This window comes from Euprymna scolopes, chromosome 19 (genome assembly GCF_053919585.1).
Source record: "Euprymna scolopes isolate OS-2025 chromosome 19, ASM5391958v1, whole genome shotgun sequence".
NCBI classification, from domain to species: Eukaryota; Metazoa; Mollusca; class Cephalopoda; order Sepiida; family Sepiolidae; genus Euprymna; species Euprymna scolopes.
The window spans coordinates 101,540,032-101,554,645 of NC_136500.1; the positions used below are offsets into that span (position 1 = coordinate 101,540,032).

The 14,614-nt window shown below is 37.3% G+C and overlaps 1 protein-coding gene across 1 annotated transcript in view; it reads right to left on the bottom strand.

Annotated features, from left to right (window-relative positions):
• Positions 1 to 14,614, bottom strand: part of LOC145239860 (serine/threonine-protein kinase RIO2-like) — a 246,651-nt gene that overhangs the window by 54,191 nt on the left and 177,846 nt on the right. Inside the window, exon 6 of the mRNA XM_080103421.1 lies at positions 13,635 to 13,826. Coding sequence (XP_079959547.1) covers positions 13,635 to 13,826 — 192 coding nt within the window. The remainder of the gene's footprint in view (positions 1 to 13,634; positions 13,827 to 14,614) is intronic.

The window sequence follows — 14,614 nt, forward strand, 5'->3', positions numbered from 1 at the left end:
AGGCTACACATCACATCAGAATCAATAGAGGCTACACATCACATCAGAATCAATAGAGGCTACACATCACATCAGAATCAATAGAGGCTACACATCACATCAGAATCAATAGAGGCTACACATCACATCAGAATCAATAGAGGCTACACATCACATCAGAATCAATGGAGGCTACACATCACGTCAGAATCAATAGAGGCTACACATCACGTCAGAATCAATAGAGGCTACACATCACGTCAGAATCAATAGAGGCTACACATCACGTCAGAATCAATAGAGGCTAAACATCACATCAGAATCAATAGAGGCTACACATCACATCAGAATCAATAAAGGCTACACATCACGTCAGAATCAATAGAGGCTACACATCACGTCAGTATCAATAGAGGCTACACATCACGTCAGTATCAATAGAGGCTACACATCACGTCAGAATCAATAGAGGCTACACATCACGTCAGAATCAATAGAGGCTACACATCACATAAGAATCAATAGAGGCAACACATCACATCAGAATAATAGAGGCTACACATCACATCAGAATCAATAAAGGCTACACATCACATCAGAATTAATAGATGCTACACATCACATCAGAATCAATAGAGGCTACACATCACAAATAAAAATACACAAAACACATTCATACAATAAAAATACACGAAACACATTCAATCAATAAAAATACACGAAACACATTCAATCAGAAAAATACACGAAACACATTCAATCAATAAAAATACACGAAACACATTCAATCAATAAAAATACACGAAACAGATTCAATCAGAATCAATAGAGGCTACACATCACATCAGAATCAATAGATGCTACATATCACGTCAGAATCAATAGAGGCTACACATCACGTCAGAATCAATAGAGGCTACACATCACGTCAGAATCAATAGAGGCTACACATCACGTCAGAATCAATAGAGGCTACACATCACGTCAGAATCAATAGAGGCTACACATCACGTCAGAATCAATAGAGGCTACACATCACGTCAGAATCAATAGAGGCTACACATCACATCAGAATCAATAGAGGCTACACATCACATCAGAATCAATAGAGGCTACACATCACATCAGAATCAATAAAGGCTACACATCACATCAGAATCAATAAAGGCTACACATCACATCAGAATCAATAGAGGCTACACATCACATCAGAATCAATAGAGGCTACACATCACATCAGAATCAATAAAGGCTACACATCATGTCAGAATCAATAGAGGCTACACATCACGTCAGAATCAATAGAGGCTACACATAACATCAGAATCAATAGAGGCTACACATCACATCAGAATCAATAGATGCTACACATCACATCAGACTCAATAGAGGCTACACATCACAAATAAAAATACACAAAACACATTCATACAATAAAAATACACGAAACACATTCAATCAATAAAAATACACGAAACACATTCAATCAATAAAAATACGCAAAACACATTCAATCAGAATAAATAGATGCTACACATCACGTCAGAATCAATAGAGGCTACACATCACGTCAGAATCAATAGATGCTACACATCACGTCAGAATCAATAGAGGCTACACATCACGTCAGAATCAATAGAGGCTACACATCACGTCAGAATCAATAGAGGCTACACATCACGTCAGAATCAATAGAGGCTACACATCACGTCAGAATCAATAGAGGCTACACATCACATCAGAATCAATAGAGGCTACACATCACGTCATAATCAATAGAGGCTACACATCACATCAGAATCAATAGAGGCAACACATCACGTCAGAATCAATAGAGGCTGCACATCACATCAGAATCAATAGAGGCTACACATCACATCAGAATCAATAGAGGCTACACATCACATCAGAATCAATAGATGCTACACATCACATCAGAATCAATAGATGCTACACATCACATCAGAATCAATAGATGCTACACATCACATCAGAATCAATAGAGGCTACAATGCACATCAGAATCAATAGAGGCTACACATCACGTCAGAATCAATAGAGGCTACACATCACGTCAGAATCAATAGAGGCTACACATCACATCAGAATCAATAGAGGCTACACATCACATCAGAATCAATAGAGGCTACACATCACATCAGAATTAATAGAGGCTACACATCACATCAGAATCAATAGAGGCTACACATCACATCAGAATCAATGGAGGCTACACATCACATCAGAATCAATGGAGGCTACACATCACATCAGAATCAATGGAGGCTACACATCACGTCAGAATCAATAAAGGCTACACATCACGTCAGAATCAATAGAGGCTAAACATCACGTCAGAATCAATAGAGGGTAAACATCACGTCAGAATCAATAGAGGCTACACATCACATCAGAATCAATAAAGGCTACACATCACGTCAGAATCAATAGAGGCTACACATCACGTCAGAATCAATAGAGGCTACACATCACGTCAGAATCAATAGAGGCTACACATCACGTCAGAATCAATAGAGGCTACACATCACGTCAGAATCAATAGAGGCTACACATCACGTCAGAATCAAGAGAGGCTACACATCACGTCAGAATCAAGAGAGGCTACACATCACGTCAGAATCAAGAGAGGCTACACATCACAAATAAAAATACACAAAACACATTTAATCAATAAAAATACACGAAACACATTCAATCAGAAAAATACACGAAACACATTCAATCAATAAAAATACACGAAACACATTCAATCAATAAAAATACACGAAACACATTCAATCAATAAAAATACACGAAACACATTCAATCAATAAAAATACACGAAACACATTCAATCAGAATCAATAGAGGCTACACATCACATCAGAATCAATAGATGCTACACATCACGTCAGAATCAATAGAGGCTACACATCACATCAGAATCAATAGAGGCTACACATCACGTCAGATCAATGGAGGCTACACATCACATCAGAATCAATGGAGGCTACACATCACATCAGAATCAATAGAGGCTACACATCACGTCAGAATCAATAGAGGCTACACATCACGTCAGAATCAATAGAGGCTACACATCACGTCAGAATCAATAGAGGCTACACATCACGTCAGAATCAATAGAGGCTACACATCACGTCAGAATCAATAGAGGCTACACATCACGTCAGAATCAATAGAGGCTACACATCACGTCAGAATCAATAGAGGCTACACATCACGTCAGAATCAATAGAGGCTACACATCACGTCAGAATCAATAGAGGCTACACATCACGTCAGAATCAATAGAGGCTACACATCACGTCAGAATCAATAGAGGCTACACATCACGTCAGAATCAATAGAGGCTACACATCACGTCAGAATCAATAGAGGCTACACATCACGTCAGAATCAATAGAGGCTACACATCACGTCAGAATCAATAGAGGCTACACATCACGTCAGAATCAATAGAGGCTACACATCACGTCAGAATCAATAGAGGCTACACATCACGTCATAATCAATAGAGGCTACACATCACGTCATAATCAATAGAGGCTACACATCACGTCAGAATCAATAGAGGCTACACATCACATCAGAATCAATAGAGGCTACACATCACATCAGAATCAATAGAGGCTTCACATCACAAATAAAAATACACAAAACACATTCATACAATAAAAATACACGAAACACATTCAATCAATACAAATACACAAAACACATTCAATCAATAAAAATACACGAAACACATTCAATCAGAATAAATAGATGCTAGACATCACGTCAGATTCAATAGAGGCTACACATCACGTCAGAATCAATAGAGGCTACACATCACGTCAGAATCAATAGAGGCTACACATCACGTCAGAATCAATAGAGGCTACACATCACGTCAGAATCAATAGAGGCTACACATCACGTCAGAATCAATAGAGGCTACACATCACGTCAGAATCAATAGAGGCTACACATCACGTCAGAATCAATAGAGGCTACACATCACATCAGAATCAATAGAGGCTACACATCACATCAGAATCAATAGAGGCTACACATCACATCAGAATCAATAGAGGCTACACATCACATCAGAATCAATAGAGGCTACACATCACATCAGAATCAATAGAGGCTACACATCACATCAGAATCAATAGAGGCTACACATCACATCAGAATCAATAGAGGCTACACATCACATCAGAATCAATAGAGGCTACACATCACATCAGAATCAATAGAGGCTACACATCACATCAGAATCAATAGAGGCTACACATTACATCAGAATCAATAGAGGCTACACATCACATCAGAATCAATAGAGGCTACACATCACATCAGAATCAATAAAGGCTACACATCACGTCAGAATCAATAGAGGCTACACATCACGTCAGAATCAATAGAGGCTACACATCACGTCAGAATCAATAGAGGCTACACATCACATCAGAATCAATAGAGGCTACACATCACATCAGAATTAATAGATGCTACACATCACGTCAGAATCAATAGAGGCTACACATCACAAATAAAAATACACAAAACACATTCAATCAGAAAAATACACGAAACACATTCAATCAATAAAAATACACGAAACACATTCAATCAATAAACATACAGGAACAGATTCAATCAGAATCAATAGAGGCTACACATCACATCAGAATACATAGATGCTACACATCACGTCAGAATCAATAGAGGCTACACATCACATCAGAATCAATAGAGGCTACACATCACATCAGAATCAATAGAGGCTACACATCACATCAGAATCAATAGAGGCTACACATCACATCAGAATCAATAGAGGCTACACATCACATCAGAATCAATAGAGGCTACACATCACATCAGAATCAATAGAGGCTACACATCACATCAGAATCAATAGAGGCTACACATCACATCAGAATCAATAGAGGCTACACATCACATCAGAATCAATAGAGGCTACACATCACATCAGAATCAATAGAGGCTACACATCACATCAGAATCAATAGAGGCTACACATCACATCAGAATCAATAGAGGCTACACATCACATCAGAATCAATAGAGGCTACACATCACATCAGAATCAATAGAGGCTACACATCACATCAGAATCAATAGAGGCTACACATCACATCAGAATCAATAGAGGCTACACATCACATACGAATCAATAGATGCTACACATCACATCAGAATCAATAGAGGCTACACATCACATACGAATCAATAGATGCTACACATCACATCAGAATCAATAGAGGCTACACATCACATCAGAATCAATAGAGGCTACACATCACATCAGAATCAATAGAGGCTACACATCACAAATAAAAATACACAAAACACATTCATACAATAAATATACACGAAACACATTCAATCAATAAAAATACACGAAACACATTCAATCAATAAAAATACACAAAACACATTCAATCAGAATAAATAGATGCTACACATCACGTCAGAATCAATAGAGGCTACACATCACGTCAGAATCAATAGAGGCTACACATCACGTCAGAATCAATAGAGGCTACACATCACGTCAGAATCAATAGAGGCTACACATCACGTCAGAATCAATAGAGGCTACACATCACGTCAGAATCAATAGAGGCTACACATCACGTCAGAATCAATAGAGGCTACACATCACGTCAGAATCAATAGAGGCTACACATCACGTCAGAATCAATAGAGGCTACACATCACATCAGAATCAATAGAGGCTACACATCACATCAGAATCAATAGAGGCTACACATCACATCAGAATCAATAGAGGCTACACATCACATCAGAATCAATAGAGGCTACACATCACATCAGAATCAATAGAGGCTACAGATCACATCAGAATCAATAGAGGCTACACATCACATCAGAATCAATAGAGGCTACACATCACATCAGAATCAATAGAGGCTACACATCACATCAGAATCAATAGAGGCTACACATCACATCAGAATCAATAGAGGCTACACATCACATCAGAATCAATAGAGGCTACACATCACATCAGAATCAATAGAGGCTACACATCACATCAGAATCAATAAAGGCTACACATCACGTCAGAATCAATAGAGGCTACACATCACGTCAGAATCAATAGAGGCTACACATCACGTCAGAATCAATAGAGGCTACACATCACATCAGAATCAATAGAGGCTACACATCACATCAGAATTAATAGATGCTACACATCACATCAGAATCAATAGAGGCTACACATCACAAATAAAAATACACAAAACACATTCATACAATAAAAATACACGAAACACATTCAATCAATAAAAATACACGAAACACATTCAATCAGAAAAATACACGAAACACATTCAATCAATAAAAATACACGAAACACATTCAATCAATAAACATACACGAAACAGATTCAATCAGAATCAATAGAGGCTACACATCACATCAGAATACATAGATGCTACACATCACGTCAGAATCAATAGAGGCTACACATCACATCAGAATCAATAGAGGCTACACATCACATCAGAATCAATAGAGGCTACACATCACATCAGAATCAATAGAGGCTACACATCACATCAGAATCAATAGAGGCTACACATCACATCAGAATCAATAGAGGCTACACATCACATCAGAATCAATAGAGGCTACACATCACATCAGAATCAATAGAGGCTACACATCACATCAGAATCAATAGAGGCTACACATCACATCAGAATCAATAGAGGCTACACATCACATCAGAATCAATAGAGGCTACACATCACATACGAATCAATAGATGCTACACATCACATCAGAATCAATAGAGGCTACACATCACATCAGAATCAATAGAGGCTACACATCACATCAGAATCAATAGAGGCTACACATCACGTCAGAATCAATAGAGGCTACACATCACATCAGAATCAATAGAGGCTACACATCACATCAGAATCAATAGAGGCTACACATCACATCAGAATCAATAGAGGCTACACATCACATCAGAATCAATAGAGGCTACACATCACATCAGAATCAATAAAGGCTACACATCACGTCAGAATCAATAGAGGCTACACATCACGTCAGAATCAATAGAGGCTACACATCACGTCAGAATCAATAGAGGCTACACATCACATCAGAATCAATAGAGGCTACACATCACATCAGAATTAATAGATGCTACACATCACATCAGAATCAATAGAGGCTACACATCACAAATAAAAATACACAAAACACATTCATACAATAAAAATACACGAAACAAATTCAATCAATAAAAATACACGAAACACATTCAATCAGAAAAATACACGAAACACATTCAATCAATAAAAATACACGAAACACATTCAATCAATAAACATACACGAAACAGATTCAATCAGAATCAATAGAGGCTACACATCACATCAGAATACATAGATGCTACACATCACGTCAGAATCAATAGAGGCTACACATCACATCAGAATCAATAGAGGCTACACATCACATCAGAATCAATAGAGGCTACACATCACATCAGAATCAATAGAGGCTACACATCACATCAGAATCAATAGAGGCTACACATCACATCAGAATCAATAGAGGCTACACATCACATCAGAATCAATAGAGGCTACACATCACATCAGAATCAATAGAGGCTACACATCACATCAGAATCAATAGAGGCTACACATCACATCAGAATCAATAGAGGCTACACATCACATCAGAATCAATAGAGGCTACACATCACATACGAATCAATAGATGCTACACATCACATCAGAATCAATAGAGGCTACACATCACATCAGAATCAATAGAGGCTACACATCACATCAAAATCAATAGAGGCTACACATCACAAATAAAAATACACGAAACACATTCAATCAATAAAAATACACGAAACACATTCAATCAATAAAAATACACAAAACACATTCAATCAGAATAAATAGATGCTACACATCACATCAGAATCAATAGAGGCTACACATCACGTCAGAATCAATAGATGCTACACATCACGTCAGAATCAATAGAGGCTACACATCACGTCAGAATCAATAGAGGCTACACATCACGTCAGAATCAATAGAGGCTACAAATCACGTCAGAATCAATAGAGGCTACACATCACATCAGAATCAATAGAGGCTACACATCACGTCATAATCAATAGAGGCTACACATCACGTCATAATCAATAGAGGCTACACATCACATCAGAATCAATAGAGGCAACACATCACGTCAGAATCAATAGAGGCTGCACATCACTTCAGAATCAATAGAGGCTACACATCACATCAGAATCAATAGAGGCTACACATCACATCAGAATCAATAGAGGCTACACATCACATCAGAATCAATAGAGGCTACACATCACATCAGAATCAATAGATGCTACACATCACATCAGAATCAATAGAGGCTACAATGCACATCAGAATCAATAGAGGCTACAATGCACATCAGAATCAATAGAGGCTACAATGCACATCAGAATCAATAGAGGCTACACATCACGTCAGAATCAATAGAGGCTACACATCACATCAGAATCAATAGAGGCTACACATCACATCAGAATCAATAGAGGCTACACATCACATCAGAATCAATAGAGGCTACACATCACATCAGAATCAATAGAGGCTACACATCACATCAGAATCAATAGAGGCTACACATCACATCAGAATCAATAGAGGCTACACATCACATCAGAATCAATAGAGGCTACACATCACATCAGAATCAATAGAGGCTACACATCACATCAGAATCAATAGAGGCTACACATCACATCAGAATCAATAGAGGCTACACATCACATCAGAATCAATAAAGGCTACACATCACGTCAGAATCAATAGAGGCTACACATCACGTCAGAATCAATAGAGGCTACACATCACGTCAGAATCAATAGAGGCTACACATCACATCAGAATCAATAGAGGCTACACATCACATCAGAATTAATAGATGCTACACATCACATCAGAATCAATAGAGGCTACACATCACAAATAAAAATACACAAAACACATTCATACAATAAAAATACACGAAACACATTCAATCAATAAAAATACACGAAACACATTCAATCAGAAAAATACACGAAACACATTCAATCAATAAAAATACACGAAACACATTCAATCAATAAACATACACGAAACAGATTCAATCAGAATCAATAGAGGCTACACATCACATCAGAATACATAGATGCTACACATCACGTCAGAATCAATAGAGGCTACACATCACATCAGAATCAATAGAGGCTACACATCACATCAGAATCAATAGAGGCTACACATCACATCAGAATCAATAGAGGCTACACATCACATCAGAATCAATAGAGGCTACACATCACATCAGAATCAATAGAGGCTACACATCACATCAGAATCAATAGAGGCTACACATCACATCAGAATCAATAGAGGCTACACATCACATCAGAATCAATAGAGGCTACACATCACATCAGAATCAATAGAGGCTACACATCACATCAGAATCAATAGAGGCTACACATCACATACGAATCAATAGATGCTACACATCACATCAGAATCAATAGAGGCTACACATCACATCAGAATCAATAGAGGCTACACATCACATCAGAATCAATAGAGGCTACACATCACATCAGAATCAATAGAGGCTACACATCACATCAGAATCAATAGAGGCTACACATCACATCAGAATCAATAGAGGCTACACATCACATCAGAATCAATAGAGGCTACACATCACATCAGAATCAATAGAGGCTACACATCACATCAGAATCAATAAAGGCTACACATCACGTCAGAATCAATAGAGGCTACACATCACGTCAGAATCAATAGAGGCTACACATCACGTCAGAATCAATAGAGGCTACACATCACATCAGAATCAATAGAGGCTACACATCACATCAGAATTAATAGATGCTACACATCACATCAGAATCAATAGAGGCTACACATCACAAATAAAAATACACAAAACACATTCATACAATAAAAATACACGAAACACATTCAATCAATAAAAATACACGAAACACATTCAATCAGAAAAATACACGAAACACATTCAATCAATAAAAATACACGAAACACATTCAATCAATAAACATACACGAAACAGATTCAATCAGAATCAATAGAGGCTACACATCACATCAGAATACATAGATGTTACACATCACGTCAGAATCAATAGAGGCTACACATCACATCAGAATCAATAGAGGCTACACATCACATCAGAATCAATAGAGGCTACACATCACATCAGAATCAATAGAGGCTACACATCACATCAGAATCAATAGAGGCTACACATCACATCAGAATCAATAGAGGCTACACATCACATCAGAATCAATAGAGGCTACACATCACATCAGAATCAATAGAGGCTACACATCACATCAGAATCAATAGAGGCTACACATCACATCAGAATCAATAGAGGCTACACATCACATCAGAATCAATAGAGGCTACACATCACATACGAATCAATAGATGCTACACATCACATCAGAATCAATAGAGGCTACACATCACATCAGAATCAATAGAGGCTACACATCACATCAAAATCAATAGAGGCTACACATCACAAATAAAAATACACAAAACACATTCATACAATAAATATACACGAAACACATTCAATCAATAAAAATACACGAAACACATTCAATCAATAAAAATACACAAAACACATTCAATCAGAATAAATAGATGCTACACATCACGTCAGAATCAATAGAGGCTACACATCACGTCAGAATCAATAGATGCTACACATCACGTCAGAATCAATAGAGGCTACACATCAAGTCAGAATCAATAGAGGCTACACATCACGTCAGAATCAATAGAGGCTACAAATCACGTCAGAATCAATAGAGGCTACACATCACATCAGAATCAATAGAGGCTACACATCACGTCATAATCAATAGAGGCTACACATCACGTCATAATCAATAGAGGCTACACATCACATCAGAATCAATAGAGGCAACACATCACTTCAGAATCAATAGAGGCTACACATCACATCAGAATCAATAGAGGCTACACATCACATCAGAATCAATAGAGGCTACACATCACATCAGAATCAATAGAGGCTACACATCACATCAGAATCAATAGAGGCTACACATCACATCAGAATCAATAGATGCTACACATCACATCAGAATCAATAGAGGCTACAATGCACATCAGAATCAATAGAGGCTACAATGCACATCAGAATCAATAGAGGCTACAATGCACATCAGAATCAATAGAGGCTACACATCACGTCAGAATCAATAGAGGCTACACATCACATCAGAATCAATAGAGGCTACACATCACATCAGAATCAATAGAGGCTACACATCACATCAGAATCAATAGAGGCTACACATCACATCAGAATCAATAGAGGCTACACATCACATCAGAATTAATAGAGGCTACACATCACATCAGAATCAATAGAGGCTACACATCACATCAGAATCAATAGAGGCTACACATCACATCAGAATCAATAGAGGCTACACATCACATCAGAATCAATAGAGGCTACACATCACATCAGAATCAATAGAGGCTACACATCACATCAGAATCAATAGAGGCTACACATCACATCAGAATTAATAGAGGCTACACATCACGTCAGAATCAATAGAGGCTACACATCACGTCAGAATCAATAGAGGCTACACATCACATCAGAATCAATAGAGGCTACACATCACATCAGAATCAATAGAGGCTACACATCACATCAGAATCAATAGAGGCTACACATCACATCAGAATCAATAGAGGCTACACATCACATCAGAATCAATAGAGGCTACACATCACATCAGAATCAATAGAGGCTACACATCACATCAGAATTAATAGATGCTACACATCACATCAGAATCAATAGAGGCTACAAATCACAAATAAAAATACACAAAACACATTCATACAATAAAAATACACAAAACACATTCAATCAATAAAAATACACGAAACACATTCAATCAATAAAAATACACAAAACACATTCAATCAGAATCAATAGAGGCTACACATCACGTCATAATCAATAGAGGCTACACATCACATCAGAATCAATAGAGGCAACACATCACGTCAGAATCAATAGAGGCTGCACATCACATCAGAATCAATAGAGGCTACACATCACATCAGAATCAATAGAGGCTACACATCACATCAGAATCAATAGAGGCTACACATCACATCAGAATCAATAGAGGCTACACATCACATCAGAATCAATAGAGGCTACACATCACATCAGAATCAATAGAGGCTACACATCACATCAGAATCAATAGAGGCTACACATCACATCAGAATCAATAGAGGCTACACATCACATCAGAATCAATAGAGGCTACACATCACATCTGAATTAATAGATGCTACACATCACATCAGAATCAATAGATGCTACAATGCACATCAGAATCAATAGAGGCTACACATCACGTCAGAATCAATAGAGGCTACACATCACATCAGAATCAATAGAGGCTACACATCACATCAGAATCAATAGAGGCTACACATCACATCAGAATCAATAGAGGCTACACATCACATCAGAATCAATAGAGGCTACACATCACATCAGAATCAATAGAGGCTACACATCACATCAGAATCAATAGATGCTACACATCACTTCAGAATTAATAGATGCTACACATCACATCAGAATCAATAGAGGCTACACATCACAGCAGAATCAATAGAGGCTACACATCAGAATCAATAGAGGCTACACATCAGAATCAATAGAGGCTACACATCACATCAGAATCAATAGAGGCTACACATCAGAATCAATAGAGGCTACACATCCGAATCAATAGAGGCTACACATCCGAATCAATAGAGGCTACACATCAGAATCAATAGAGGCTACACATCAGAATCAATAGAGGCTACACATCAGAATCAATAGAGGCTACACATCAGAATCAATAGAGGCTACACATCACATTAGAATCAATAGAGGCTACACATCACATCAGAATCAATAGAGGCTACACATCACATCAGAATCAATAGAGGCTACACATCACATCAGAATCAATAGAGGCTACACATCACATCAGAATCAATAGATGCTACACATCACATCAGAATCAATAGATGCTACACATCACATCAGAATCAATAGATGCTACACATCACATCAGAATCAATAGATGCTGTACATTATATAAGGGACATTAAATAAAATTTTAACAAATACTTTTTTTGTGTTACATTTTCATTAATTTGGTGCATTAAATGTTTAAAATGGTGCAGAGTTGATTACATGGATGTAAATACATAACTGTCTTAGCGTATTATGATAAAGAGCATCAAATTTTTAGAAAAACAGAAAAATGTTATAATAAACAAATTGTTAAATTTAAAAGAAAAATTTATCGATTATAATACCAGCTTTTACTAATGTTTGACATATCTTCCAAAACACTTTTATATCATAAGAACTTTAAAATCATGAATTGATGATACAAAAAGAATCTTTACCATTCTGCATTGGGATGTGAAACGGACACCATTTGTGGAAAATCAATCATAGTGATGTCACTGTTATCATCAATCATCAAATTGAATTCATTGAAATCACCATGAATAACTCCACATTCACCGAGCTGCACAATCAGGTTCATGACATCATTATAGACACGTGATGGGTCAGCAATCTCTCGTACCTGAGATCTGAGAATAACAAAGGGGGGGGGGACAATTTTTAAAATATCACTTTTTTAAACAAGGGAATCAAAGAATCTGATCCAAACCATAAGGAAAGCAATTGATAGAAAACATTTTTTAACAATGTCTAAAGTGTTCTCTTAAGATAATCATATTTTACTTTTTAATTTATTGATAATATCACCTTCGTCAAGTATATCTACAAGTGAAACGCAGTAGTCTTTCAATTCGACTGGTTGGTCCTGACCGTCGATCAATAATTGATTCTTCTGCATCTTTTGTACCCTGTTATTGACGGATTCTTTCTGTTATGCTACTCCCCATGACATCACCAGAGCATCTCAAAAGCATGGGCTGCATTGGCTAAGCTGTGGTTAATATGGACTTCAAGATGAACTGACAAACTGAAAAGGCAATTCTTCAGATCAGTGGTGGCGTCTCTCATTTATAGTGCTACAACCTTGAGACTCACTAAAAGATTGCAAAGAAAGCTAGACAGCACGTAGACCCATAGGCTACAGTGTTAAATATATCTTGGTAAGATCATTCCACAAAGCAGCAACTTTATAGCAACCTACCTGTCATATCTACTACAATTAGGGAGCTATATCTATGATTTGCTGGTCATTACCAGGGGAGCAAGCAAGAGCTGGAGAGAAATGTTTTTTCTTTTTGTCTGCATGGAACCACACAAGAAACAGGTGTGTACTGACTTTTTTAATGCTTTTTAAATAATCATATTCCCTAAAATTTCCACTAGCAATACTCAGAAAAAAAAAAATCAAATTTTAGAT